The sequence below is a fragment of the Ursus arctos genome, unplaced genomic scaffold (assembly GCF_023065955.2).
Source record: "Ursus arctos isolate Adak ecotype North America unplaced genomic scaffold, UrsArc2.0 scaffold_26, whole genome shotgun sequence".
Lineage (NCBI taxonomy): Eukaryota > Metazoa > Chordata > Mammalia > Carnivora > Ursidae > Ursus > Ursus arctos.
In genome coordinates, this window is record NW_026622941.1 from 778,957 (window position 1) to 804,665 (window position 25,709).

The 25,709-nt window shown below is 38.4% G+C and overlaps 1 protein-coding gene across 9 annotated transcripts in view; it reads right to left on the bottom strand.

Moving 5' to 3' along the window:
• The window catches only part of LOC113258058 (chromatin remodeling regulator CECR2), a 175,015-nt gene that overhangs the window by 21,225 nt on the left and 128,081 nt on the right, over positions 1-25,709 (bottom strand). For 7 of the 9 annotated variants that reach the window (XM_026502762.4, XM_026502760.4, XM_048216894.2 and 4 more), the window contains exons 3-13: positions 24,185-24,368; positions 22,849-22,988; positions 21,999-22,103; positions 19,920-19,969; positions 19,030-19,199; positions 13,247-13,330; positions 5,175-5,328; positions 1,316-1,445; positions 766-803; positions 588-679; positions 242-368 (exon numbers count right to left, since the gene is read on the bottom strand). In XM_026502762.4, coding sequence (XP_026358547.1) covers positions 242-368; positions 588-679; positions 766-803; positions 1,316-1,445; positions 5,175-5,328; positions 13,247-13,330; positions 19,030-19,199; positions 19,920-19,969; positions 21,999-22,103; positions 22,849-22,988; positions 24,185-24,368 — 1,274 coding nt within the window. The remainder of the gene's footprint in view (positions 1-241; positions 369-587; positions 680-765; positions 804-1,315; positions 1,446-5,174; positions 5,329-13,246; positions 13,331-19,029; positions 19,200-19,919; positions 19,970-21,998; positions 22,104-22,848; positions 22,989-24,184; positions 24,369-25,709) is intronic. The other 2 variants (XM_026502761.4, XM_048216892.2) reach the window with 1 other exon arrangement.

The following is a 25,709-nucleotide window of genomic DNA, read 5'->3' on the forward strand; positions in this document are numbered from 1 at the left end:
CCCGACACATTCTTTTGTCACATAGGACAGGAGTGGTTCTGGCACATGTTGTGTAAATGGTCAGAATGTCTAATCTCATGGCTTTAAAAATGTACATTTTGTTTATAGTCCCACTGAAAGGTCTGAACATTTCTAAAAGAGATGCACTTCTATTTTTGTGTATTTCTAAAGAAGAAGGTGTTTTGTTCTTGGTTGAAATGGTATAATAAGTGTATCCACAGCAAGCACCTTCCCCACTTACCACTACTTTCCCCATTATATTTTCGACAATTCCTGAATATAGTCTTCATGTCATTTACAAACTCCTCCTTGGTACAGTATAAACCTCCATTCAGTTTCTTCTCCATGCTTGAGATATCCATGGGGACCTAAATAGGACACATTAAATTACAACATGCTGGAGAAAAAACATCTCGTAGTCCTTATGGGGCAAAGGAATCATGCCGCTATGAGATTCTCAGGAGCCTGGCATATACCCAGCAACCCTGATGCTCAAGGAACAACAGGTGAACTTAAAACAAAAACCAGCAACAAAAATCAAGAAAGAAACAAACCCCACAGTAGATAACTGCAAAGGTAGCCTCTACCTTAATAATCTGGTAATAGTTTGGGGCATACGATTCATCCACAGGTTCTAAAAAGGGCCAGGAATCCTTGTGAGCCTTTACCACATCTAGAACTGAAAGCCAAAGAAGAGAGCTTAATTAACGCACTCACATAGGAGTACTTCTGTCAGAAATAATAAAGTTGAGAATGGGAACTGACCTTTATACATGGCAGTGAAATCATCATCCAACTCAAAGCTGTGAATCACAAAATAAGAAATAGTAACTTTGATCACCTTCTCTCCTTAGCTCTCTTAATTCAATCACAGACACATGCTGATTATACCATGGTTTGGAACAGTCCCAATAAACTGTTTTTAAGGTAAGTCTGTAACACTGATAATCTCTAGAAAATAATTATGAAGATAAAGGTTAGCAAGTCTCAGCAAAAAAAAAAAAAAAAAAAAAAAAAGGAGTATCGTTTTCATCACCTGTAAAATGATGTGGCTGACTCAGATGGTCCACAGCTTAATTTAGGATTCTATAATGTTGGTTATTTAAGAGCACATTATATCCTGGGTTTTATTTTACCCTAATGAATATTTTTGTAATCTAAAGAATAATACAAAAAGACATATAGAAGAATGAGAAGCTCACGAACACTGAATATTCCCTACCACACAGGGTTATTTTAAGGATTAAATGAGAAAAGTGCCAGAGTGCTTCGCCAACGTTCCTGGTTGCTACTGTTAGTATCATTAAATACTCACAGGTCTTTAGTCTTTTTTTCTTCTCTCATGGGGGAATTAGGGTCCAGATGGGAAAGTTCTGGGGGGAGCTCCTTCCCTTGGGCCAGCAGCCATGCCCTTTCTTCCCTGAGCTTTCTCCTCTTTGCTCGATCTACAATGAACACAGCGCATTATGGTACAAGTGAGGTTAAGCACTCTTTAGATGATCAGATTAGATGTTTGTTAATCATTTTAAGAGAAGAAAGAAACAAGGATCACCTATATCATAAAATGATTTTTGCTTCTTTTGCCATCCTCTCTTGGTAATTAGGATGATTATAGATGGAATGCTTTATGAAAAATATAAACTTGTGAAACCCATTTCCTTTATGCATATTGAGCTCAAGGGCTGGGGAGGGATGAGGGTGGTAGGGCAGGCACTGGGAAGGAGAGGGAGGAAAGAACAAGGCTGAAGAAAAACAGAATTAGAAGAAAAAGGAAAAAATAGAAGATTGCATGAAGATTATCCTTCTTTGAATACTTGAGGCCTTTCTAATCTTTCTCTCAGGAAAGCAACATCCCCCCCCCCTTTTTAAAGATTTTATTTATTTATTTGACAGAGAGAGACAGCCAGCGAGAGAGGGAACACAAGCAGGGGGAGCAGGAGAGGAAGAAGCAGGCTCCCAGCGGAAGAGCCTGACATGGGGCTCGATCCCAGGACCCCGGGATCACGCCCTGAGCCGAAGGCAGACATTTAACAAATGAGCCACCCAGGCGCCCCAACATCCCCTTTCTAAGGACCATATTCAATCCAAACATATACAGGATTTTGTATGCTTACCTAAGCTCTCAAGATTTTGTATGTACAAAGGCATCCTTGCACACTAATTCTTTTTGCTCTTCAATCCACCCCTACCACTGGCAGCTGGCCCTTACCAAGCCAGGGGTAGTCATAAATTTGGCTGGGAACAAGGGAAAGATGCCAGCTGGAATTGGCAAGGAGCTGGAAGACGGGGATGATTTTGTTCTGGCTCACAGCCATAGCCATGAGAAACACACTTGGCATTCCACTACTAGTCTGATAGGATACTCACTGCCAGCAGGGAACTGGAAGGTCAAGAGTAAAGAAAAGAGGCAGGGAGATAAAGAAAACTGTCAGACAGAAAGACATAAAAACGGAAGGAGAAGCCAGGGCACATCTTCTGTAATTTCTTCCTTGAGGGACAGGCTCCACATCTGTCCCCTGCTAGGACTATGACATGACCTTGCTAAGTGTTTTCTCAGTCTAATAGTTCTATTTGACTTGTGTTTTTGCTCTTACATTATTCACTTATAAACTTAAAGCTGTATCTACTTTAATTAGTCAAAGGCACTTTGCTATCAATGACTTGTAATACTGTTTTTTAAAAAAAGATTTCAAGCCTTAAGAAAAGTGTAACTAAATTAATGAATATCCATGAACCTAACAAACTGGCAGATTTTAACATTTTTTGCTTTAGTAACATTAACAGTAGTTCTTTCTAGCTGGTTCCAATTTTTTGCATCTTGTAAATAATATTATAACGACCATTCTTTTGACGTGTCTTCTCGCGCACATGTGTGAGTTCTTTGGGATGCACACCTAAGCAGTGGAACTGCCAGAGTACTTTATACAGTGATTCTTTTAATAGCGATGTGAGTTATCTCACACTCACTTGGTATGATAAAAGTAGCATTTGTGCCAAACTGGTAAGTATTGATAAGGAATTTCGATGCTTTCATTTGCATTTTCCTGACTGGAGTGACATTGAACATATTTTCATGTTTACACTGACCATCCTCCTGTGTGAATTTTCTGCTTACATACTTTGCCCTTTTCCTTTGGGTTGCTGTATTTGTAACGGATTTAGAGAAGTGCTTTAAAGAATCTGGATAATAAGTCTTTGTTGGTTGAGTTAAGATTATCTTCTACTTTGACTTGTCTTACCACTTTATGTCACATGTAAGTTTTGAACAATTCATGTAGTCAAACACATCCAATCTCCCTCCCTTTGTAGCTTGTGCCTTTGTACTTAATACATTCTCAGCAAGGAGTATGCTCAAATTTCTTTCTTCTCCTCCCTCTGCTCCTCCCATCCCCCACTTGCACTCGTGCACTCTCTCAAATAAATAAAAATCTTTTTTAAAAAATCCATTATTGCCTCCGCCTTTTTTACTTAGCTGCCAAGAATTCAGGAAAAATTTGTTGTTGTAACTATTTTATAGTCTGTAAAAATTCTCTCCACATTTTCCCCATGATAACTATCATTTGTGAGCTAAGTCTATGCTAGGGACTACCTGTGTTTTATTTAACCCTTCTAACCTGGTCTGCACAGCCTTAAGTGATTTGAGCCCTGGTTACCTCTACGAACTCATTTCCTGCCAATCTTTCCCTTGCTTTGCTCACTTTGGTCCATACTGGCCTTCCTCTTGCATATACCCTCCTCAGGTCCTGTGCACCTGCTATTTCCTCTGCCTTCCTCCATCAGACGACACCTTCAATCACTTCATTACTAAATGCCACATATTCAGAGAGGGCTTTCTTGACAATGCCACATACATCACGTCACTCTTTATCTCTAAACCTGTTTTTATTTTTCTCTAGATCCTTCACCACCAGCTATGATTCCACAATATTTGCTTATTCTGTCTTCCCACCACGGGAATGTAAGCCCCATGAAAAGATAAACTTCTTTTGTTTATTATCTATATTCCTAGAACAAAGCCTGGCACAGAATGGGTGCTCAAAAAATATTTGTTGACTTAAAGAACAATCTATAACATTGGTATTATTAATCTTATAGGTATAGAAACTAAGCCATAATAATAAGTTTTGAACCTGTCTGTATAAAAGTCAAATGAGAATAGTGTAGCAAATAAAAACAGCACTGAAAATTACAGAGTCCCCTTAAAAAAAAAAAAAATTAAAGCCATAGTTACTGTCTTAAGGAATTTAAATCTATCATTGGAAATAAAACCTATGAAACATTTTACAAGTAGGATATACTACATATTGTCGCACAAGTTAAATTCACAGATTAAATTCATTTATAATGAAGAAGTGATCACAGTAGGAATGGAAATAACCTATGAAGAAACACAAGGCACTACTACTTAGGAATGGGAGGGGAAAAAGCACATAATAAGGCCAGGATGCATTGAATTTTATAGCCAAAATTTACTTAAATTTTGCACTGAAACTCTGCATTAGAAAGTCAAATCCAGGTTATGTGGTTTCATACAATAATTTTAAAAATTCAGTAAATTTACTTGAAAGAAAGAAATACTGGTCTGTATTCAACTAAGCTGAATGATCTGTTACCGTATGATTTATCAGGTTTAGCTTATAAATACAACTGCTGCCTGGTACATCTAGGGACAGTTATTATCCTTTGTATTAACTGCAAATGAAAGAAAAATCTCATTACACCAAGACCAAAACCTAGACCCAAGTCTGAGAAAAACAATTTGTCCTAATAAAATCAATGGTATTTCTCTAGATTTGTAATAGCGTCATACTTGAAAAAAAATCTATAAGACTTTTCTTTAGCGTAATTCACTTGTGCTTAAAATTTTTTCTATGAAACTTGTCATCAATGCCTTAATATTTTTTTCTATTTTACATGAGGGATGTACATAGATGAGGGCAATGAGTGGTAAGACTGAAAGGAACACCAAGAATAACAAATACAAGTGCTGTAGAAGGAATGCACATGAAATGAGACTGGGATCCAGAAGAATAAACAAACAGTGCAATTAACAAGATATTTAAATAGAAATTGCCAGAAGCAGCTTAGATCTAGGACAGAACCTAGTTTGCTCTGGCTTTGGCCAGAGCAGGGCTATTCCTATATCACATGTACTGCGCAGAAAGCCCACATACCTTCCACCGCCTTCACCTTTTCCTCCAGCTCTCTTTTCCTCTCTTCCTTTAACATCTGCTCTTGCTCCTTCTTCTGCACTGCCAGAAGAATCTGACGTTCTTCCTCTTCCTCTTTGCGCTTCTGTTTTTCTATTCTGGTAAGCACAGGGGTCTCCTGTAAAGAGCCAATTAAGCATACAGAGTCAAGACACAATAATGTAAGATCAGTTTTTTGCTCTAAGATTCAATTTTTACTGACTCCAACCTATTCAATAAATAATATTAGATAGGTAGGGAATTTATATCACAACCACAAGTTGATTTTATCATCTATAGAATAAACATACGGAGATACATAACTAATATTAAAACACAATGGCGATTTGAAATAAGGTAAAGAGTTTCGGTCCCAATGATTTACATTATTTGTACTCTTTGGTAGATAATCCTATGAATAATGTTGGAGCAGAGCAATTGAGGCAGGTCAGAGACACCACTCTTACAGATTTAATATTTAATCAAAGTGACATCTTAAAAAGTACTCTCATCTAGGGCGCCTGGGTGGCGCAGTCGTTAAGCATCTGCCTTCGGCTCAGGGCGTGATCCCGGCGTTCCGGGATCGAGCCCCACATCAGGCTCCTCCGCTGGGAGCCTGCTTCTTCCTCTCCCACCCCCCCTGCTTGTGTTCCCTCTCTCGCTGGCTGTCTCTCTCTCTCTGTCACATAAATAAATAAAATCTTAAAAAAAAGTACTCTCATCTAAATAAACTTTAAAAAGGATGAAAGAACACAGGGTCACAATTTCAACGCGCAAGACTTTGAAACCCTTAACATTTATACTTTACAAATAAAACAATGAATAAAATTGGGACTTTGGTGGGAGGGGCCACCATTTTGCCTTAAGACACAGAAGAGAGAAAGGCAACTGCACAGAAATTGGTAAAATTAGAGTGGCTACATTTTCCCTTGTTTTTTCACATGACATTAACGTAAAGATTTCAGTTGGTCACTGGGAAAGTGATTGCCTAAGAAATCTAACAAAGATAAAGGAAAACAGGACCATTACTGTCATAATTTATTAACGTTTTACTCTTCATATTATCCAATATAACTAGTTCTGAGCCATTCTGTAAACCAGAATAGTGAAGCTAGGGCTGAAATTATTTATTTTCATTTATTCCCTTGACTTCTGTGCTGATGTGAAAGCTAGAAGTTTACAAAAAAAATTGTTATTGAAGAGGTAGTAATGGTTGCCTGAAACGGAGAACATGCCTAAGTTGCAGAGACAAAAAAATGAATCCCATATTAACAAAGGGAGAATTCACGATACCCTAACAGAAAAGATAACACTAATTATCCCATTTTAGATAACCCTTAATTAGGAATCTGAACCTTTCTTCACAGATCTTATTGGTAGGAAGAAGACCTAAGAATCTGCTGTCCTAGATAAACTTTCAAAGGTACCGTGGGAATTACAAAAATGGTCTCAAAGAGGAGAGAAGAGACAACACAGATTGACATTTCCAAGTCCCTGACAAGTCTTCACTGAACACTGAAACTGGTCTTTGGAACCAAGTTCAGATTCTCATTTGAGTCAGAATTTGGCAGTGGTCTTGCCTGGATAGCAGACCTTCCTGAAGTCACTTGACTGTTCAAATTCTATGAGCCTGAGTTTAAAAGAGTTTGTTACTACAAGGTAAAAATCCAAAATGAGTAAGGAAGGAGATGAAAATGGGAAACAAAACAAAACCCCATAACACCCAAATAAACCAAAAATCAACCATTATCACACACCTAACACTGTAAAACTAAAGAAAGTTCCCTAAAATCTTTATCCTGTAACCAGAGCAGTCAGTTTAGATATGCTAGATATTGTTTCTGAAATGGGGACGGAGGCTACTGACATTAAGGAAAATTCTTCTGAAGAATTTATCTCTAGCTATTGCGTCCTAAATGCTAGTTAAGCATCTTCTCTCTATTACACAAGTACTCCCAACCCCACAAGTCCTTCATTATTTCAACCTTTTTGGCAACATCTTTACGCAGCTCAGAAGTTATGATGGAACTATATAACAAACCAAAACAAACTGTCTTTGTCCCTTTCAGTTGTACAGTGACTCCAAGCAGGAGAAACGGGAAGAGACAGAGGAAAGCTAAGCTGGTCAAAGGAATTATTTCATCTGAATAAAATCGTACTACTTTCTAAATATATGTCAGATACAATGAAAATAGAAAAAACACGTGTAGAGGCCATAAGTTATTTACATATAAATCATAATGTATGTACATTCTGTCCCTCCCTCCAAAGGATAGCAGGTGAGAACATGTGAAGTATTCTTCTTTCAACAAGTACAAGGGGATATTAAATAGAGTCAGCGTTTTAATAAGGACTAAAGAAATTCAAGCTAATGACTTATGAATGAAGTATTAAGTCACCAAAAAGTCATCTGTAAATAAACACGGGAGGTGTTTCATGTTTGAAGTCAATGGAAGGGGGGAAAGGAAAAAAATAGATAACTAAATAAATCTTAAGGATATCTATAGAATTATTTTTGCAACAAATATGACAATTTATTATTCTTAATACGTAAAGATGTCTTACAAATCAATTAACAATAGGGCGCTTGGGTGGCTCACTTAAGTGTTCAACATGACTTCAGCTTAGGTCATGGTCTCAGGGTTGTGAGATCCAGCCCTGCGTTGGGCTCCCTGCTGGGTGTGGAGCCTGCATAGGATTCTCCCTTTCCCTCTGTCCCTCCCCACTACTTGCACACACTCTCTCAAAACAAACAAACAAACAAACAAACAAACAAAAAAAAACACAAAAGCCCACAAACCCAACATAAATCAGTTAACAACCCCCCCCAAAACAGATTGAACATGAATACAAAATTCACAGAAGATAAAAACCACATCAGTGATCAAAAAGAAAAGTAAAAAAGCCTCTTCACTTACAAAACAGTGAAAGGTAAGAACGATCCATTTGTAAAGATATGGTAAAATGAACACTATCAATCTGTTGCAGCACAGGTCTTCCGGAGCAGAATTTGTGTATATATATTAAGAACAGAGTAATTACACTTTTATGACTTTATTGTAAAAATGAGATAGGCAGGCAAAGATATTTCTCTAAGTAGGTTCGAGTCAACATTATTTAAAATGGTGAAAACTTATGGAGAGGGAGATAGAATCTCAAATAGCCTCCCTGCTGAGCACTGAGCCTGACACAGGGCTCGATTTCACGACCATGAGATCACGACCTGAGCCAAAACCAAGACTTGGACGCTCCACCAACTGAGCCACCAAGGTGCCCCAATAAGAAGCTGTCGTTCTGAGTAATTCTTAATGAAATATGAAAATGCTCACAATGTTAAATGAAAAACACAGACAACATAATAATATTCAATAAGATGCCAGTTTTGTAATGAATGCACAGAGAAAGGGCCTGAAGCAAATAGGTAAAAATGTAGGAGTGATGATTTGTGAATTGTGAGATTACTATGTCTTCCACAGTATTCTAATATAGTCCCCCAAGTTTTCTATAAGACCATATAAATTCTTTTGGACTTAGAACAACTCCTTCCCAAGTAAACTGGGGAAATGAACCAGTATGACATATTCTAAAATGATGTAGTTCTTATTAACTTTTTACTCCCTCTGCTATGTGTTCCCTGTTAAAAGTCTAAAATTAGGGGCGCCTGGGTGGCTCAGTCGTTAAGCGTCTGCCTTCGGCTCAGGGCGTGATCCCGGCGTTATGGGATCGAGCCCCACATCGGGCTCCTCCAGTGGGAGCCTGCTTCTTCCTCTCCCACTCCCCCTGCTGTGTTCCCTCTCTCGCTGGCTGTCTCTCTGTCAAATAAATAAATAAAAGCTTTAAAAAAAAAAGTCTAAAATTAAAATATGTTAAAGTACCCAAAGGTAAGAACTTGTTGATTTTTTAGATGAGATACTAAAAACTGATTAGGAATAGTTTATTTTGCTAACAATGAAGCAGGAACCTTAAAGTTTTAGGATAATTATAGATGTAAAAAATTGCCGTTAAATCAGAGGCCCTACTTCGTTAAAAAATATGTAAAACTTACTCTCATATAGTTTGTTAAAACTCCAAGTGAAATTCACATAAAATTAACAATTTTGAAGCATATAAGTCAGTGGCATTTAGTATATTTACAGCGTTGTATGACCACCACCTACACTAGGTTGCGAAACATTTTTAGTACCCCCCCAAAAAAACACTGAACCCATTAACCAGCCAGTCCTTACTCCCCACTCCTCTAGCTACTGGCAACCACCAATCTGCTCTGTCTCTGTGGATTTACTTGCTCTGGAGATTTCACATAAATGGGATTCATACAATATGTATCTATTCAGTTGCTTTTTTCCCCAATTCATTAATATTTATGCTAAGCACATAAGATACGATAGGTGAGTAACTTAAATTCATAGCATCTTAGAAAAACTCATCAACAGGGAAAAGCCAATCTGATTTTAAAAATAGGCAAAGGACCAGAACAGACATTTTTCCAAAGAAGACACACAGATGGTCAACAGGTACATGAAACAGTGCTCCACATTTCTAATCATCAGGAAAATGCAAATCAAAACCACTGTGAGATGATACTGCTTCACACCTGTTAGGTTGGCTATCATTAAAAAGACAAGAACTAACAAGTGTTGGCAAGGATGTGAACAAAAGGAAAGCTTCATGCACTGTTGGTGGGAATGTAAATTGGTGCGTGGTTCTCTTTCATCATGTGTTATAATTTCAGCGGTTCTTATCTGATGTGAATACTCAACAATTATTATTTTATATAAATTGCATCATACACATCTGAAAAAAAAAGTCCACGTAGTGCATTAAGAGTCTGTTTTAAAAGTTACTGTTCTCAGTTTCAGCAGTACACCACCCTAGGTAAAGCCAGTGTTAATGAACATACCACTAAAACACAGGATTCACTGCCTGGAGACACTTTTGGTAGTGTTTTAAACTTTAATAGTTTAAAGAACAAGTACAACCAGATGAACAAAAACAAAACAAAAAACTCAACAGATAAACAAAACTTCTTAGGCTATTTGGCAATGCAATTTTTTTTTCTTTAAAAGGGGTCAGTTGTAAACCGGGTGGTATCTAAATCTTTTATAGATTAAGAAAGAGACCACCTAGAATCAATGAGGGATTTTAACGAGAAGCTAATTAGAAACACTACTTTGAAATCCTCTGAAATATTACAAATAGAATCTGGTTAAAGCAGTGCCCAGGACCCCCCTTCCGTGCTCCCTCCTCACCCAGGGCAGGTTACCAGACACCCTGGCACCCCTGCCAACTTTAGCAGCACACTTGAGACGATACCACCACAAAGAGCTCCCTAGCAACAGCGATGTCCACAGTCTCCTGACAAAACTAACCAATGAAGCCCTAATCCCAAAGTTAAGAAACACTACCTCCCTTCGCTCCTATTTTCCCCAGGAGTCACAATTAAAAGGCTTTTTGAGGCAAAACGATTGGACTCCTGGGTGACCAATGCAGGTCAGACAGCCTGCCTATAAGGCTTTAATGGTTTGAAGATTTTCTTCTGCTTAAACAAATGCACAAAGCTCACGCCACATCTAAGTTTTCTCTAGGATAACTGGGTACTGGAGCAGATACTCCGGGTCTCTGCAATACCATGGTTAGTTGTATCTAAAACTGAAGACAGCTGAAAAAAAGAGAAACGCTGCCAAGAATAACTAAAATAAGAAATTTAAGTGTCTGCAGCTAAGCTTGTACAGCCACGAAGATCCTTTTGGTCTGTATTCAGATTACTATGCAACCTGAAATGTACACCAGGGCATTTAGGACTCGGACCAGGGCAATGGACACAAAATAGGAAAGAGAACTTTCAAGGAGGTGTTAACTGTTAAGGTATTGAAGAAAAGTGGAGAAGACACAACAAAACGAAAGGAACTAGAAAACCGCTTGAGAATGATGGCTGGATACCAATGACCAAAGGCCATTCCAAATCGAATGACTGCTATAGGAAACAAGAGACCGGGGAGACTGAAGTCAGTCATTACAGAATTGTCAATCCAAAGGTAATTAGGTGTTGGGCAATTTACCTACTGGCAAGAACACATCTATGAACTGAAAAAGAGAAATAAAGGATAAATGCAAATGTATTTAAGTAAATAAAAATTTATAAACTAATTTTTTCCTTTCTTTAGGCTCAAGGTAGAATATATTTAGTTAATGACAAGATCTCTATAATAAACGTCCACGTTCTCACTTCAGTTTAAGAGTCATGAAAACACTAAGAAGGTGCCATATTTTCTAAGACTACAAACTATGTAATACTTGATGAAACATAAGGCTAAAAGGAGTTAAAAGGCTGAAAAGTACAGAATACGAGGACTGGCCAGCATGGAGTCTGGACTTGAGAGTGAGATTAGCAGCAACAAAGAAAAACCTCTGGCAAAGGAAGAGTGAGGAAACGGAGGTGTTGGAGGACAGGAGCCCTTCTAGAATCTTCACAGAATGGGAAAAGAGATCTAGAGAGATTGCTAGTGAGGCACGTGCACTGTGACCACTTCTCCCTTCCTCCTGGCTCCTTCCTTCAGTGCCCTCTTGTACCTGACTTCCAGGATCCAATACAGCATCACCTGCAATCCAGTTCCTTGGGCCTCATTCCATTATTACCTTGCCAATTTTGAAATCTCAGTAAATGTAAGTATCAATTCTGTCCCTTCCTCCAAGTGATGCTAAAGTCATTTAACTACTCTAAACTAGGTTACAAAATGAAAATACCCGAACATAGTTGGCTCCTGGACACTGGAAAACACTTTTTTTTAATACATTAGTTGTTGACCAAATATTGTGTCTTCATTAGGTCCCACGCCCATCTGATGCCCTACCCCCTTCAGAGGATAGAGGAACGTTCAACGTGAACTAATATTTCCCTATCCCATCAAGAGCTTGCGTCTTTAACTTCGGAGAAATGGGAACATTTCTACTCCCTGGCAGAACCCTGCCTGGTAAGTGCATCATCTTAGCAGACTCAGCTACATATATTCTCTTTCTCGTTCATGGCCACCTTTCATATCCATGCTACATCTCCAATCTTAAAGAAAGGAAACTGCTACAAGCTCTCCTCAATCCTGTTTCCTCTTTACTTTTTCATGATTTATTTTCTTTCATCGTCATATTTCTCAAAACCACAACTAACCGAATAATCCATGAAAACTTTTATTCACTAGTCATCCTCTTGCCACCTGACCCTCACACCAACCATTCTCTAATGACCTCTCCCGCCACACCCCATCCCCATCATCTCCTCCATTTTAGACCCACATTTCCAACAGCAAGGACTCCGCTGCTCTTTCCTGCTTCAAGTATACTGCTCACTAACTGATTTCTTACTTTCTATATTTTCTTTAAAAATCATTTATCATGGTGTAACCAAAGAGATACCTTCCTAAGAGAAAGATCTAATGACATAAACTCACTCACTACTCTCTGCCTATTAAAGATAAGCTTGATAGTCAGGGGACTCCAAAATCTGATCGTTTCAGCATTTTCTTCCACTATGTATTACAATGTATCTTATATGCCAGACACAAATCCAAATATACACTCTTCTTTGACCACATGATATATTAACCTGCCCCTGTGTTTTGTTTAAATTACTCTTGTACATTACTCTTCCAACACCAAAATCATAGCTATCCTGCAAGGTTCGGGAGAAATATAGCTCTGCTTGTCCCAACTCCCCTTTCTTTGCCCACCACTAATTTCTTCCATCTTTGCACCCACAAACTTCTACTACATATATTTCTATTACAGTATTTATCCTTCTAATTTATATTGGATTTAATATGGATACGCTTATCATCCCAGGAGATTAACTGTAAGATCCAAAAGAGCACAACCTCATGTCGTACTTTTTAATTCCTTCCCTTTCTAAAAATGCATCTTACACATAAGAATGCTCCATAAAGGTCTGGGATTTAAAAATTGAGGCAAAGCTAAATTAAAAAGTAGGAATAAAAGGAGTACCTGAAATAAAATGGAGCAATCCTTTTGAACACTGAAAACTCCTCTCTACTCTCACACACACTCACCTCTCGCTTGATGGATTTGACGGAGAGGTGGTCAGACATCCACCTAGGTTGCAACTCTGCCTTTGTGCGCTGTGAACGATTTCCCTATAGTTAGAAGTGAGGAAAAGAAAGGAAAAGACAGATTAGGGTGTTCTCAGTTACTGCTGCTGCTGCTGCCAGGAGAAGAGTGGCCTTTAAGGCACACGGGTGATGGCTTTACCTAAGCTGAGAGCCAAAGGCATCGTTTGTACAGTCAGTAAAAATGACTATTCTACTTCACAAGGTAACAAGCCAGTTTATTCTCTTAAAAAAATAAAACAAAAAAACTTGTAGACACTAAGGGTCTCCTCTGTCAATCTTTAACACTGGCAGGAAACACCGTTAACTGTTTAAACATTAAAAAAAAATGTTTTGCTTCAAATTACCAAGGGAAAGCCATGCTTTACCGCCTTCCGCTGAAGGGAATGGCTCTGAAAGAGGGCATCATGAGCAGCTGGAGGTAGACCTCCCCTTTAAAAGGCAGTTCAGTGGCAGTAGTGAGAAGTGAAAGTAGTTGCCCAGGCTGAGAACCAAATTGTAAGACAGAAGTGGGGAAAAAGACTCAGTGACTAGAAATCAGAGAGTTTGCCGGAGAAGATGAGAGCCTTGAGAAAATTTAAGACCTTGAAGGCAATCACTACAGGACATTTCAAGAAAGGAGTACTGCAAATTGTCTAAGACTAAACAATTACTTAAGGTCAGCGTAAGTTTTGGAATTATTGTGGAATAAGCCCCATAGCTTCACCACTGTAACCTATATTGAGGTGGTCAGCAAAGGCTTTGCAGTTGAGTAATTTTTTGGCTTCAGTACCAATATCAGCATTACCCAGGTTTGGTTTTGGTACCACTTAATCCAAAGTCTTGAGACTTGAAGAACTGAGGTAAGGGCACAAAGGACAGAAAAAAAAAATTCAACAACCGAATGATGTGGTTTATACAACACAAAAATACTGCAAAGCAAATGTGGTAGATTTAAAGAGAAGCTTTAGAAAGCATTCGTGTTGAGAATGATTAGGTCGCAGTACAAATGCAAGCAATGCAACTGTGAAAGTGTGTCACGACCCTCTGTTTCACAACAGCTACCACAGCAGCTTCCTCAACCACCCCTATGAGCAACTCTTTTATGAGCTTCAAGACCCCAAGAGGAAAAGCTCTTCAATTTTAAATAAATGTGAAAATTTACCATGGAACTCTCCAAGGTATTGTGGCAGTTTACCATACTAACAGCAACAGAGCCCAATACCAACTTGACCCCAAACTCTGCCATATCAAAGTTACTAATGTGGAAAGTGGTATTCTTGATACAGAAGATGAATTTGTTTCCCTACCACTTTACTCTATAAGACTCTTGTGTGAATTATCTGTACTCTTAGTCAATTCGTTTGTTAAAGACCTAATATTTGTAAGCCATCTAAATATTACAGCTTGTAACATTAGCAACAAATACTTTTACTAGTTTGTGTCTTCGTTCAAACCTTACCATAAAAGCTTAATTTTTATATGGTCAAAGCAGGTTTTCTGATTCTTTTATTATTTCAACGTTTAGGGAACTATCACTAGCTCTCAAGATTTATTTTATCTGTTTTAACTCTCTTTGGACTCGCATTTATTTTGGTGAGAAATGTGGATTTAGTTTTCTACTGAAGTTTCTCATCAATTATCTACAGCCATAAACAATGGGAAGGATCAAGTGCCTATTGGTAACTAAGTACTATGCCAAGTACACTGACATGGTTTCTTTTAATTCCCATAAAAACTGTGAAGTTTTTAAGAGCTTTCATTTTACTAATAAAAAAACTGAAATTTAGAGGGTCGCCTGGGTAGCTCAGTTGGTTGAGTGTCTCTTTTTTTTTTTTTTTCTTAAAGATTTTATTTATTTATTTGACAGAGAACAGCCAGCGAGAGAGGGAACACAAGCAGGGGGAGTGGGAGAGGAAGAAGCAGGCTCCCAGCGGAGGAGCCTGATGTGGGGCTCGATCCCAGAACGCTGGGATTACGTCCTGAGCCGAAGGCAGATGCTTAACGACTGCGCCACCCAGGCACCCCGAGTGTCTGACTCTTGATTTCAGCTCAGGTCATGATCTCAGGGTCATGAGATTGAGCCCTAAGATGGGCTCGCTGTTCAGTGTGGAGTCTGCTTGCTCCTCCGGCCGACATACTCTCTCTCCTTCTCTAAAGTAAATAAATCTTTTTTTAAAAGAAATTTTTATGCTCATATTTTATTGGTTTCATAATATTTAATTCTGTAATTACTATAACAAGTACAATGGACACAAACAGGTTTGTAAAAACATCACAACTAACTACTGATGAACATATACCTTAAATGCTGAATGCCAAGTTCCGCAAAGATTGTGAGGAGTTGAGACATTTCTATTGCCTTAAGCACATCATTTATGATAAGCTGGTCTAGTAAATGAAGGTCCCATCAGAATGCTTCCAACACGCTGAGTTATGCACTAATATAATACATAGGGCTAGTCCTCCAACTACTCCTGCCACTCCTGCCTTATAATACCTATCCACCTGTTATTTTGGAGGAAAATTTTTATTATCCTGGGATTTGGCTAACGTTACAATAAATCTCAACTTATCTTGGTGAATATTGATATCTAAACTTACTCTTTCCTTCCAGGAACAGAGAGATCTTAACATATTTACATGACGTATAAAAAATACGTATCTAGGGGAGCCTGGGTGGCACAGCGGTTAAGCGTCTGCCTTCGGCTCAGGGCGTGATCCCAGCATTATGGGATCGAGCCCCACATCAGGCTCCTCCGCTATGAGCCTGCTTCTTCCTCTCCCACTCCCCCTGCTTGTGTTCCCTCTCTCGCTGGCTGTCTCTATCTCTGTCGAATAAATAAATAAAATCTTTAAAAAAAAAAAAACAAAACGTATCTACTAAAAGTTTTTTGCTTTTCTTTCTTATCTACTATGTACAACTTGAGTTAGTTTCACAGAAAATTTGTTTTGTTGCTATTGTAAATGGGATTATTTTCAGTGATCTTTAAACTTCGGTATGCATAAAATCACCTAAAAAGTTTCTACTACAACTACATATTAACAGATAACGCTTTTTACAATCCTGCAGAGTTTGGGAGTGGTACACTGGCAAGAATCTGAGCTTTTAAGGTAAGTGTGCAAAGTGATTCTGATGCAGGATGTCTAGTTACTCTAAGCGGATTCATTATATTCTTCCAGGCAAAATATTAGGATATTTTGCTTCTTACTTTTTTTTGGTTGCATTTTCACACTGGATAAAACTTCCAAGGCCATGTTATCAGTATTAGGAGCTTAGGTTTAACTGTGATGGGTTATAAATTATTATTCTTTTGACTTTTACTTGTTAGCATCAAGGACTTGACATTTATATTACTGAATGAAGAGGGTGTGTTTAATTGTATGAGGAAGAGGAATCTAGGATATCTCTATCTGAATGAGCAAGGGGTGTTACCCATTTTTTTCCCCTCATTTTGGAAATGTTTGAAAGTTAACTTTTCTTGATGGTTTAGAAAATTTACCTATGAATAAATCCAAATGCTTCTGGAGCTCTTGATGGGATCCTTTTGTGACAACTCTTTCCCCCTAATTACTGGTCTCCTAAGATTTTCTACTGCACAATTTAGATTATCTTATTTTTGTAATCCATACCCCACTTCACTAAGGTTAGCAAATTCAGAGCACTATACACTTTTCAAAATGCCAAATCTGGGGCGCCTGGCTGGCTCAGTCCATTAAGCATTTGCCTTTGGCTCAGGTCACGATCCCAGGGTCCTGGGATCAAGCCCCAAGTCACTTGGCTCCTTACTCAGCAGAGGAGTCTGCTTCTCCCACTCCCTCTCCCTCTGCCCCTGCTCCTGAGCATGCACTCTCCCTCTCTTACGCGCTCAAAGAAATAACATCTTTAAAAAAAAACCAAAATAACAAATCTATTATTACTATTGTTTGACTTGTAATTTCATGTTCCTTCAAAATTATAATTAAGGTTTACTTCATTTTTAATTTTTTATTTCTTTGCAAAGAATCAACCCTTGAATTTTTTTTGCATCAAAACCATCAGTTTTATGCTTATAAGTTTTTTTTCCCTTTGTTCACCTATTCAAAACAATCTTAGGTTGAATACTGCAGTAAAAAAGCAGAAATTATAGGAGCATCTGGCTGGGTCAGTTGGTAGAACATGTAACTCCTATTCTTGGGGTCATAGGTTCAAGCCCCATGTTGGGTGTAGAGATTACTTTAAAAAAAAAAAAAAAAGGCAGGGGCACTTGGGTGGCTCGGTTGGTTAAGCGTTCGACTCTTGACTTCAGCTCAAGTCATGATCTCAGGGTCCTGGGATGGAGCCCTGCATCGGACTCTGTGCTCACTGGGGAGCCTGCTTGGGATTCTTTCTCTCTGTCCCTCTGCTCCCCTTCCCACTTGCGCACAATCTCTCTAAAATAAATAAATCTTAAAAAAGAAAAAAGGGAAGAAATTATAAAAGAAGGTTTAAGCAGATTGGGCATATGCCTTAGAGATGATTTAATGTGCCATATTAGTTGTATCAATAAAGTCATATACGATGTTATGCATGTAAAGTTATAAAAACCATTTCCACATAATAGTTTTAAGAAAATCAGATCACGTGCTTTGATTCCTGGAAAAACTGGCATGGTGGGTTGCAGGTCACAAAAACTTAAGTATAATTATAGCATACGGAATTAAGTATGCGCTAATGGGGAAATGCAATTTTTTTTGCTCATCCATGAAAATGTAATTCTTGAAACGCTATTTATAAGATCCTACTATTAGAGCATGGTGACTTTCTGCAATTATCCTTTCAAAGCATCAACCTACTTAAAAGTTATAAATATCATTGGATTCACAATAAAGTATTATATATCTTATTTTGTTTTTCCTTGGTGGTACTGCAGCAATTAATTTATACTTTCTCTACAGATTTCGTTGGCAGGTGGTCAAATTATTCTGTTTCTACTAACATGTGCATCAGAAGTATTAGAATTACTGAAATGTGAAATAAGCAAAGTGAATGATTACTGAGCATCCACTATAGAAAAGGCATTACACTAGGTGCTGTGGGGTTTCAAACGGTAAGACATGGTGCCTAACACAAAAGGGCTTAACTCAAAACGGAATTAAGAAATGAGAAAATATGTTAGGGAAGAAAATCCTAAAATTGGGAGAAACAGGGACAGCTTATGGAGAGTAGTATTCAAATGGGTAGGGAAGTAGAGGGGGAAAGATGCTCAAAGAAGGCATGCATTAGAGTGCACGTGGATGAAAATACAGAACACGAGGTTTATGAAACTACCACGTGCTGAAGCCGGAGAAAGCAGCACACAGAGCTCACATGTGGAGCTGCACTGGAACGACAGAGACAAATACTCTTCAGAGCTTGCTGTGTAGTGGGAGAGAAGATTCCCCCGCCCCCGCCAAAAGCAGCCTATATACAGAAGTATGCATAGGTTGATAGGAGATCTACTGGGGGGGTTCCAGGAACATTTCCTGGGGAATGCTATGAGAGAAGGAAATCTGGTTCCAGACTGTGAAAAGTCATATGAAGTATTAGGGAGTGAGGGTCACAGAGGACGGCGTGGGGTAAGGAGAATATCCATAGCGAAGGAGAGTGGGTGGCATGAGGTCCCATCCTAACATTCCAAATGAGAGTGAAGGCTGTACCACTTCCAGGAGACAGCGAATATACACTCAAAAACTCTAATGAATCATCCTTAAATAATGCAGAGGGGAGGAATCATCCATTTGCATACCTTCTGAGCAATCATGTTACAGATCTCAGGCAGGAAGTCCTCACTGAGGAGCTTATAGAGCTGCCGTTCTCGAAGGGAGGTCCTCTCCCGAAAACTCTCAGTGACCTGTCTCCATTCTTCTTCTGTTTGGCACAGGAGCCACCAAGTGCCTTGACCTGGCCCTTGGGACCCTAATAACGAAAAGGATGGGTTCATTAGATAGATCCCACTAGGACCTTTTTTCTTATTTATTCTCATTTCTACCCTGGGTCATGATGAAAATGAGGGAATCCAAAAATAGGATTTTAAAGTTGATAATGTATAATTTTGATTATCCTGTTACTAACAACATTTACACCAAAAAATTAAGAATGCCTAATAGCAATACAAATATAACTATTGTGACCTTTGTAATTACAGATTTTAATATCCTAGAAATGTTTAAATACACTTTTTTATTCAAATGGTTTTGATTTGAGCTTCTGCAGAGTCTTCCTTGTCTCATTTATGTTGACATACTGTAAAGTGATATTACCCCCTCCCAGTTTCATGCAATTTGGATTACAGAACTGAACTCTAGGTTAGGAAACCAATACACTCGCTTATATAGCATTTTACATTACAAAGACAGCTCTCTGACAAGTTGCTCATTCATCCAAGTGTTTGGTGCCTTTTCCACCGCGCCAAGGTTAGAAGGCACAAGGGACGATCTCCAGTTATCAAAGAGATGGAGAGATGGGCACAGGTGAAGTATGACGAAGAGAGAACTGAAGAAGGGCATAGAGGCTAATGAGAAGGTTATATTGCATTCATCTTAGCTGCTCTGCAGGACTCTGGAAAGTGAGCTGCCATCGTAACATAAATCAATCATGTTTACTTAATCTTTTCTAAACTCCAACAAAAGTCATTACCATTTCGTGTCTGTGGCTCAGATGCCAAAGAGTTTTCTTCCTGCTTTTCACTGAAACACAGGAAAAGGAGGCACCAATTAAAGATATGTCCAAAACTGTTCTGTGCTTCCCCCATAAGTTAGACCCAATTAATGTAAATGCCAGGACTGTGTGTTTCAAGGGGACAAAGTTAGGAGGAGGAATGACTGAGTAAAGGAATACCAGAATGTAGGTGTATTGGTAGAGAGGGGGAAAACTGATAACATAGCAACTCAATGTAATGGTAACATCCTACGTAACAGGAAAATATTAGGTTTTAAAACAGCTTTTTGGAAATCAAATAGAGGAGTTAAGTGTTAACAGTTAAATACCCCTTCCTCCCTCCCAAACTATAGGGATTCTAATGTCCTCCTCCCTGATCAGGGCTATACTGAAGCTAAGGCATATTTAGTTTGACCTCCTGTAAGGCAGCAGTTAAGAACACAGGCTCTCATGTCAGACTGCCCCTATCAAGGCTTGCCTCTTACAACATGACCTTGGAAAGTTAATAAACTTTTCTGTAAAATTGGCTATAAATAATGCCTACCTCACAAGGATGCTGAAGATTAAATTATAAAATACAAAAGTGTTCAGCACAATAGTGTTAAGTATCATTGTTGTTTGTATCCCTGAGTCATGTGGGTCACTCTCCGTGGACTTCTGTTTGCTCTCAATTATCTAGAGCAGTACTATTCCATAGAATGTTCTGTGAGAATGAAAATGTCCTGTATTGTCGCCGTCCAACATGGCAGCTATGAGCCACATGTGGCTACTAAGTACTTGAAATGTGGCTGGTATGACTGAGGAACTGAATTTTAAGTTTTATTTAATTAAAAAATATATACCTACTGTACTGGATACAGAGCTCTACAGAATAAAATCACCAGTAGAGGGTAGTACAAGTCCACATATACTTAAAATGAGTCTATATCCCCAACCTTAAGTGTTAGTACTTAACAGGGAAACGGAGATAGGTATAAAACAGCTTTCTGAATCTGTAAGAAGATGTAGATTGCTAACAAAATCCTGCAACAGATGTCCTGTGTACAGAACATGATTCCAGGGTATTTCTCACAAAACTGACAGGAGGAAAGCTATACTCTGTAGTCAAATTTCTGGAAAGTTAAGTGGAACACTGATTCTTAAATTAAAAAAAAAATCAAATCCTGATTGATTTATTTTAATCGGATTCCTAGAAACCAATACTTCTTAGTAGTTAATAAGCAACAACAAGAAATCTGGCTTACTTCAAGCATTTGGATTTAGCAGTTCTACAATGTAGAGGGTTTGGTTTGTTCTCTGTTACTAGAAATTTTAAGAATATGACCTAACTTCCAGAAAGTATATTTATACAATTATAGGACAGATTTTCAAAATTCTTATATTAAGAATCATGTGGTGGAATTTCCTAAAAGATCATGCATAATGTATAAAATAAAATTTCCCAAATACAACAGAATCTTTTTCCTTGCTAAAGTTAAATATAAAATAAAGAGTATAAAAATGTTCAAGATCTTACTTGTTCCTTATTGTAGGAAATTATATCCTAAATTCTAAATACAATAAATCATATCTGCTACTAAAATCTGCTTACAGGGAAAGAATTAACTCCTAAACTTATATGGGATATATAATCCTATTAAAATGCTGATTATTAGTCAGGGTTAAATCAGAATTAACTTGCTCTACACTCCTATGAAAAAATGTGTGGTACAACCAATTTTAAAAGTTAATTCATATTGAGCACTTTCTGTGGGTCATACACAGTTTTCAGTCTGTTACACTGTCACATTCATTATCCTGTTCAATCTAATCCTTATTATTAGCAGTATCCCTATTGTCCAATAGAAGAATAGGCTTAGAGAGGTAAGTCATGCAGACAGAGCTTCCCTAGTGCACATTCAGTAATTTCATGAGGATTCGGACCCAGGTCTCTATAATCTAAATCCCATATCCTTCCCATGGCACAAGGGAAAATCAGGGATGAAAGAACAAGTGAAATTAAGGTCCCTTCTAAGCATGCAGATTTATGACTGGCACAGACTAACACGAATGTCTTACCTCACTATAATCTCCTCCTGTAGTTTCTTCCGTTTTGGGGGTCTTCCTCTTCTTTTTCCTGTTTTCCCAGGAACAGCAGAGACATTTTTTTGTCCTTCACTTTCCCTAAGAAATAGTATATTAAATCAAAATGTTCTGTAATAGAATTGATGTGTTACATATACTTTTTAAATTAGTAACTACAATTTTTCTGGCCATGAGTTCACTAAAAAGGCTTAAATGCAGTGGTCACAGGGCAAGAGCAAGATGACTTCCTGTCTTCCCTTATTAGCATGTGCAACCAAGGAAAACCAACACTTTACAATATTAAAATCTGAGTATGAACTAATACTTCCTTAATAGTTAACAGTGCCCCCAGCAATAATGAAGCCTAAATAAAATAAGACAGCAGCATCATCCTGGGACACTATGGAAATAAGGTCTCCTCATCAGTTAAGAAGGCTCACATTTTGGGCATTCTTTAATGTCCGTCTGGTCCTATACTGATGCAGCGGATCATTAATTCTAGTAGAAAAACAGAGTCCTCAAGAACTGATTACAAAAGGACAACTGCCCCCATGAGTGACTGCACTGCTGGTGACTTGTAGAAAGCGGTCGGTGGTAAGGGCAGAAGGACTCCTTGAACACCTCAAATCAAGCACCTCATCTCCAACAACAGGATCTTTTGCCACTCTGATAGCAGAGGCTGTGTTATGAATTCTTTTTTATTTTTGTATGAAATAACTCCTTGCCAACTCCTGACAGGCATGCTGTTATATCTAATTCCTTCATAAGAAAAAAAATTTGTGCTGCAAAATTCTGATGTATTTTTGTACAGTAGCTATCACAACGCTGACCTCAAAGATTATACCTGCTCAAGGAGAGTTCTCCATTGGATTTTCCTTGCACCGGGTCCTCCTTATACATTCGTGTTCCATAGAAGTACCAATAGAGTGCCCCAGAATTGTCTTCGCCCAATGGTTCCACGCGGAGACTGTCTGCATCCAAACCCTTGGTAGAAGTATAGGGAAAAGAGGTTTGGGGAAATAGGAAACAAAAGAAAACAGGAGAAAACCAAAGAAGATTCAAAATTTATAGTCATATACACCCCCTATTTTAAAATGCCTTAGCATTTTATGCGGCGTTCAATCAGGGCATATGGAACAGAGAGAGAATGGGAAACAGAGAGAGATGGTACCTTCTCTGAAGAGCAGGATATGGAAATATTTCAAATACTTCCCATCCCCAACATTGCCCCATTTTACCAACAAAACAAAACAAAAAACAAAGAGGAGTTTTGATGAACATATTATACATCTGGTTTGGATTTATGTGTACATCCACGAAAGCACGGACAATTACAACAGAGCAGAATCCAGTGCTGTTAAAAGCTTCGTCCCACGTGAGCCTCTATTGTAGCTCCATCGTAACCTACAGTAACCTCTTATTCTAGCTGAGATCCAGCAATACAGCTCCCAATTTACCCCAGGGTCTGACCTATTTTGGCATTCCCACTGCTATTCAAGAACTTGAGTTCTCAGCAAAGACCCTGCTTAAATTGCACAATGATTTTACGCCGTGTCCATGAGAGGGCTGAACTGAGAAGTCATCAACACACTGAATCATTTCTGACTGAACAGCATTAGACACTGACCTCCCTATGAGTGAAAAGCAGCAGCCCACACCCTCCGAGACAGACTTCTAAAACAGAGAACAGCAGAATAAGGGGGAAGATAATCTACATCTTCCTTCTCCAACACATTTTTTGTAATGTATGTGTACGTATGGATCTGTGTGGTAGGGGTGAACCTCACCCGCACATCAGTTAAAGTCCTCGCAGTTTTCAATAAATATTTCGGTTATGCTAAATCAAATTTTAGAACTCAGGAAATAAAATCCAGTGGCTAATTTAGTTGCAATTTTGGCTGATGACAGGGAGAATAAATAGGTGCCTCTGACTGTTCCTTTGTCAGCTGGAACTTAGCCATGTAAAGACAAAACCAAACTAGAAATTAAACCAAAATAACACATAGTCACCTGTCTAAATGTATGGCTTGGATTCCTCTGGCTATAGTGGTCACTGTATACATTTTTATTGTCAATTAACTCTGCCTTTTCTTAATATCTTCAGATTTTATACCCTGATTGCTGGCTTTTTTTTTTTTTTTTTTTTTTTGCTCTAGGAAAAGGGCTTGCTGGGTAAGCACCTTGAGAAGATCGAAGACATCATCTGCATCTAGCCGATAATCACAGAGGCGGTGCAGGATTTCCACACGAGTGCGAAGGGGCAGGTCTTGGAAACTGGCTTCTCTCAGAGGGTTGGGCTTCCCTTCTTCAAGCTCCCAGCGGTAGTTGATGATGTCCTCCAGGTAGCTGTGGAATGTCTGAGGCCTGACCAAATGGCCCCAAACACAAAAATACATTAATATAAAATACAAAGGATGAGTGTGAAAAGGGGAGAGAACTGATGGTCTGACAGCTGAGAAATCTTAAACAGAAAGCAGGAAATAAAAAGCAGTAATAGAAAGGGTCTGAAGGCCCCTATTGAAGCTTCATGTTATTATACCATCTATTTGGACCGAATGTTGTCAAATTCCAAAGAAGATAAATATGTTAAGAGGGTTTCTCACAGAATAGATTGCTTTACTTTAAACCACGAACAGCATATTCTGGTGAACAGATCAAAGTTTTAGGAACCAATGGTACAGATTGTAAAACGGAGGCAAGTCTTACCTTGGCTCATACAACTAAAGAGACTACAGAGTATGAATGGATAGCAGTTCAAAATTAGGCCCACAACTGAGATGGCAAATAAAAAAAGAAACTCAATGTTTGCCTAGCCTAATTATTTATATTCCAGGTTAAAAATTAAAGGTCAAAAAAAGTTGTCTAGATTACGAGCAGCTACTCCAATATGCAACTATAATTTTATATTCTGTTACATAAACTTTAAGGCTTGTTGAAAAATACTGTATTCTAAATTCTGAAGATTAATTTTTTCTATAGGAAACATTTAAGACAGTTTGACGGCAACTTACGTTTTTCCTGATTAGTCCGACTGGCAAGTCTATAACTTTATTTTCATTAGTACTCAAACGTGCCTTGTATGTGATAAAATAAAGAGCTATTTAGTTGTTAGATGGTTTTTCTCTCTCTCAACTATTTTTTAAAAAGATTTATTTATTTATTTGAGACAGTGAGCAAGTGAGAGAGAGAGACAGCATGAGCAGGGGGAGGAGGAGGGGGAGAGGGAGAAGCTGACTCCTCCCACTGAGCAGGAAGCCTGATCCCTGCAGGGCTTGATCCCTGGACTCCCAGAGAGATGACTGAGCAGAAAGCAAACGCTTAACTGATTGAGCCACTCCGGCACCACCCCCTCTCAACTATTAACGAATCTGGGTACAATTTCACCTATTGTGTGATTTAAATTTTTTTTCTCTCAGTAAGCAAGGAGCTCTAAAGAAGCTATATGTCAATGTAATTTTAAAAAGAGGCATGTACCATGTTGACTGACAATCTGGGGTAGTTGTATTTGTAGAAAAAGTCAGAGGAAATACTCATGGGAAAAAAATCAAAAGGGCCTTATGCAAATAATGAAACATTTTGATTTTCAAAGAGAGAAGAAACTATTTCCTTAGTATTGATACATCAACTGGGGAAAATGTGAACATGTTAGCTTATCAAAATGCAGCATAATACCTCTGACTATCAGGGCTCTCACAAATCTGATTT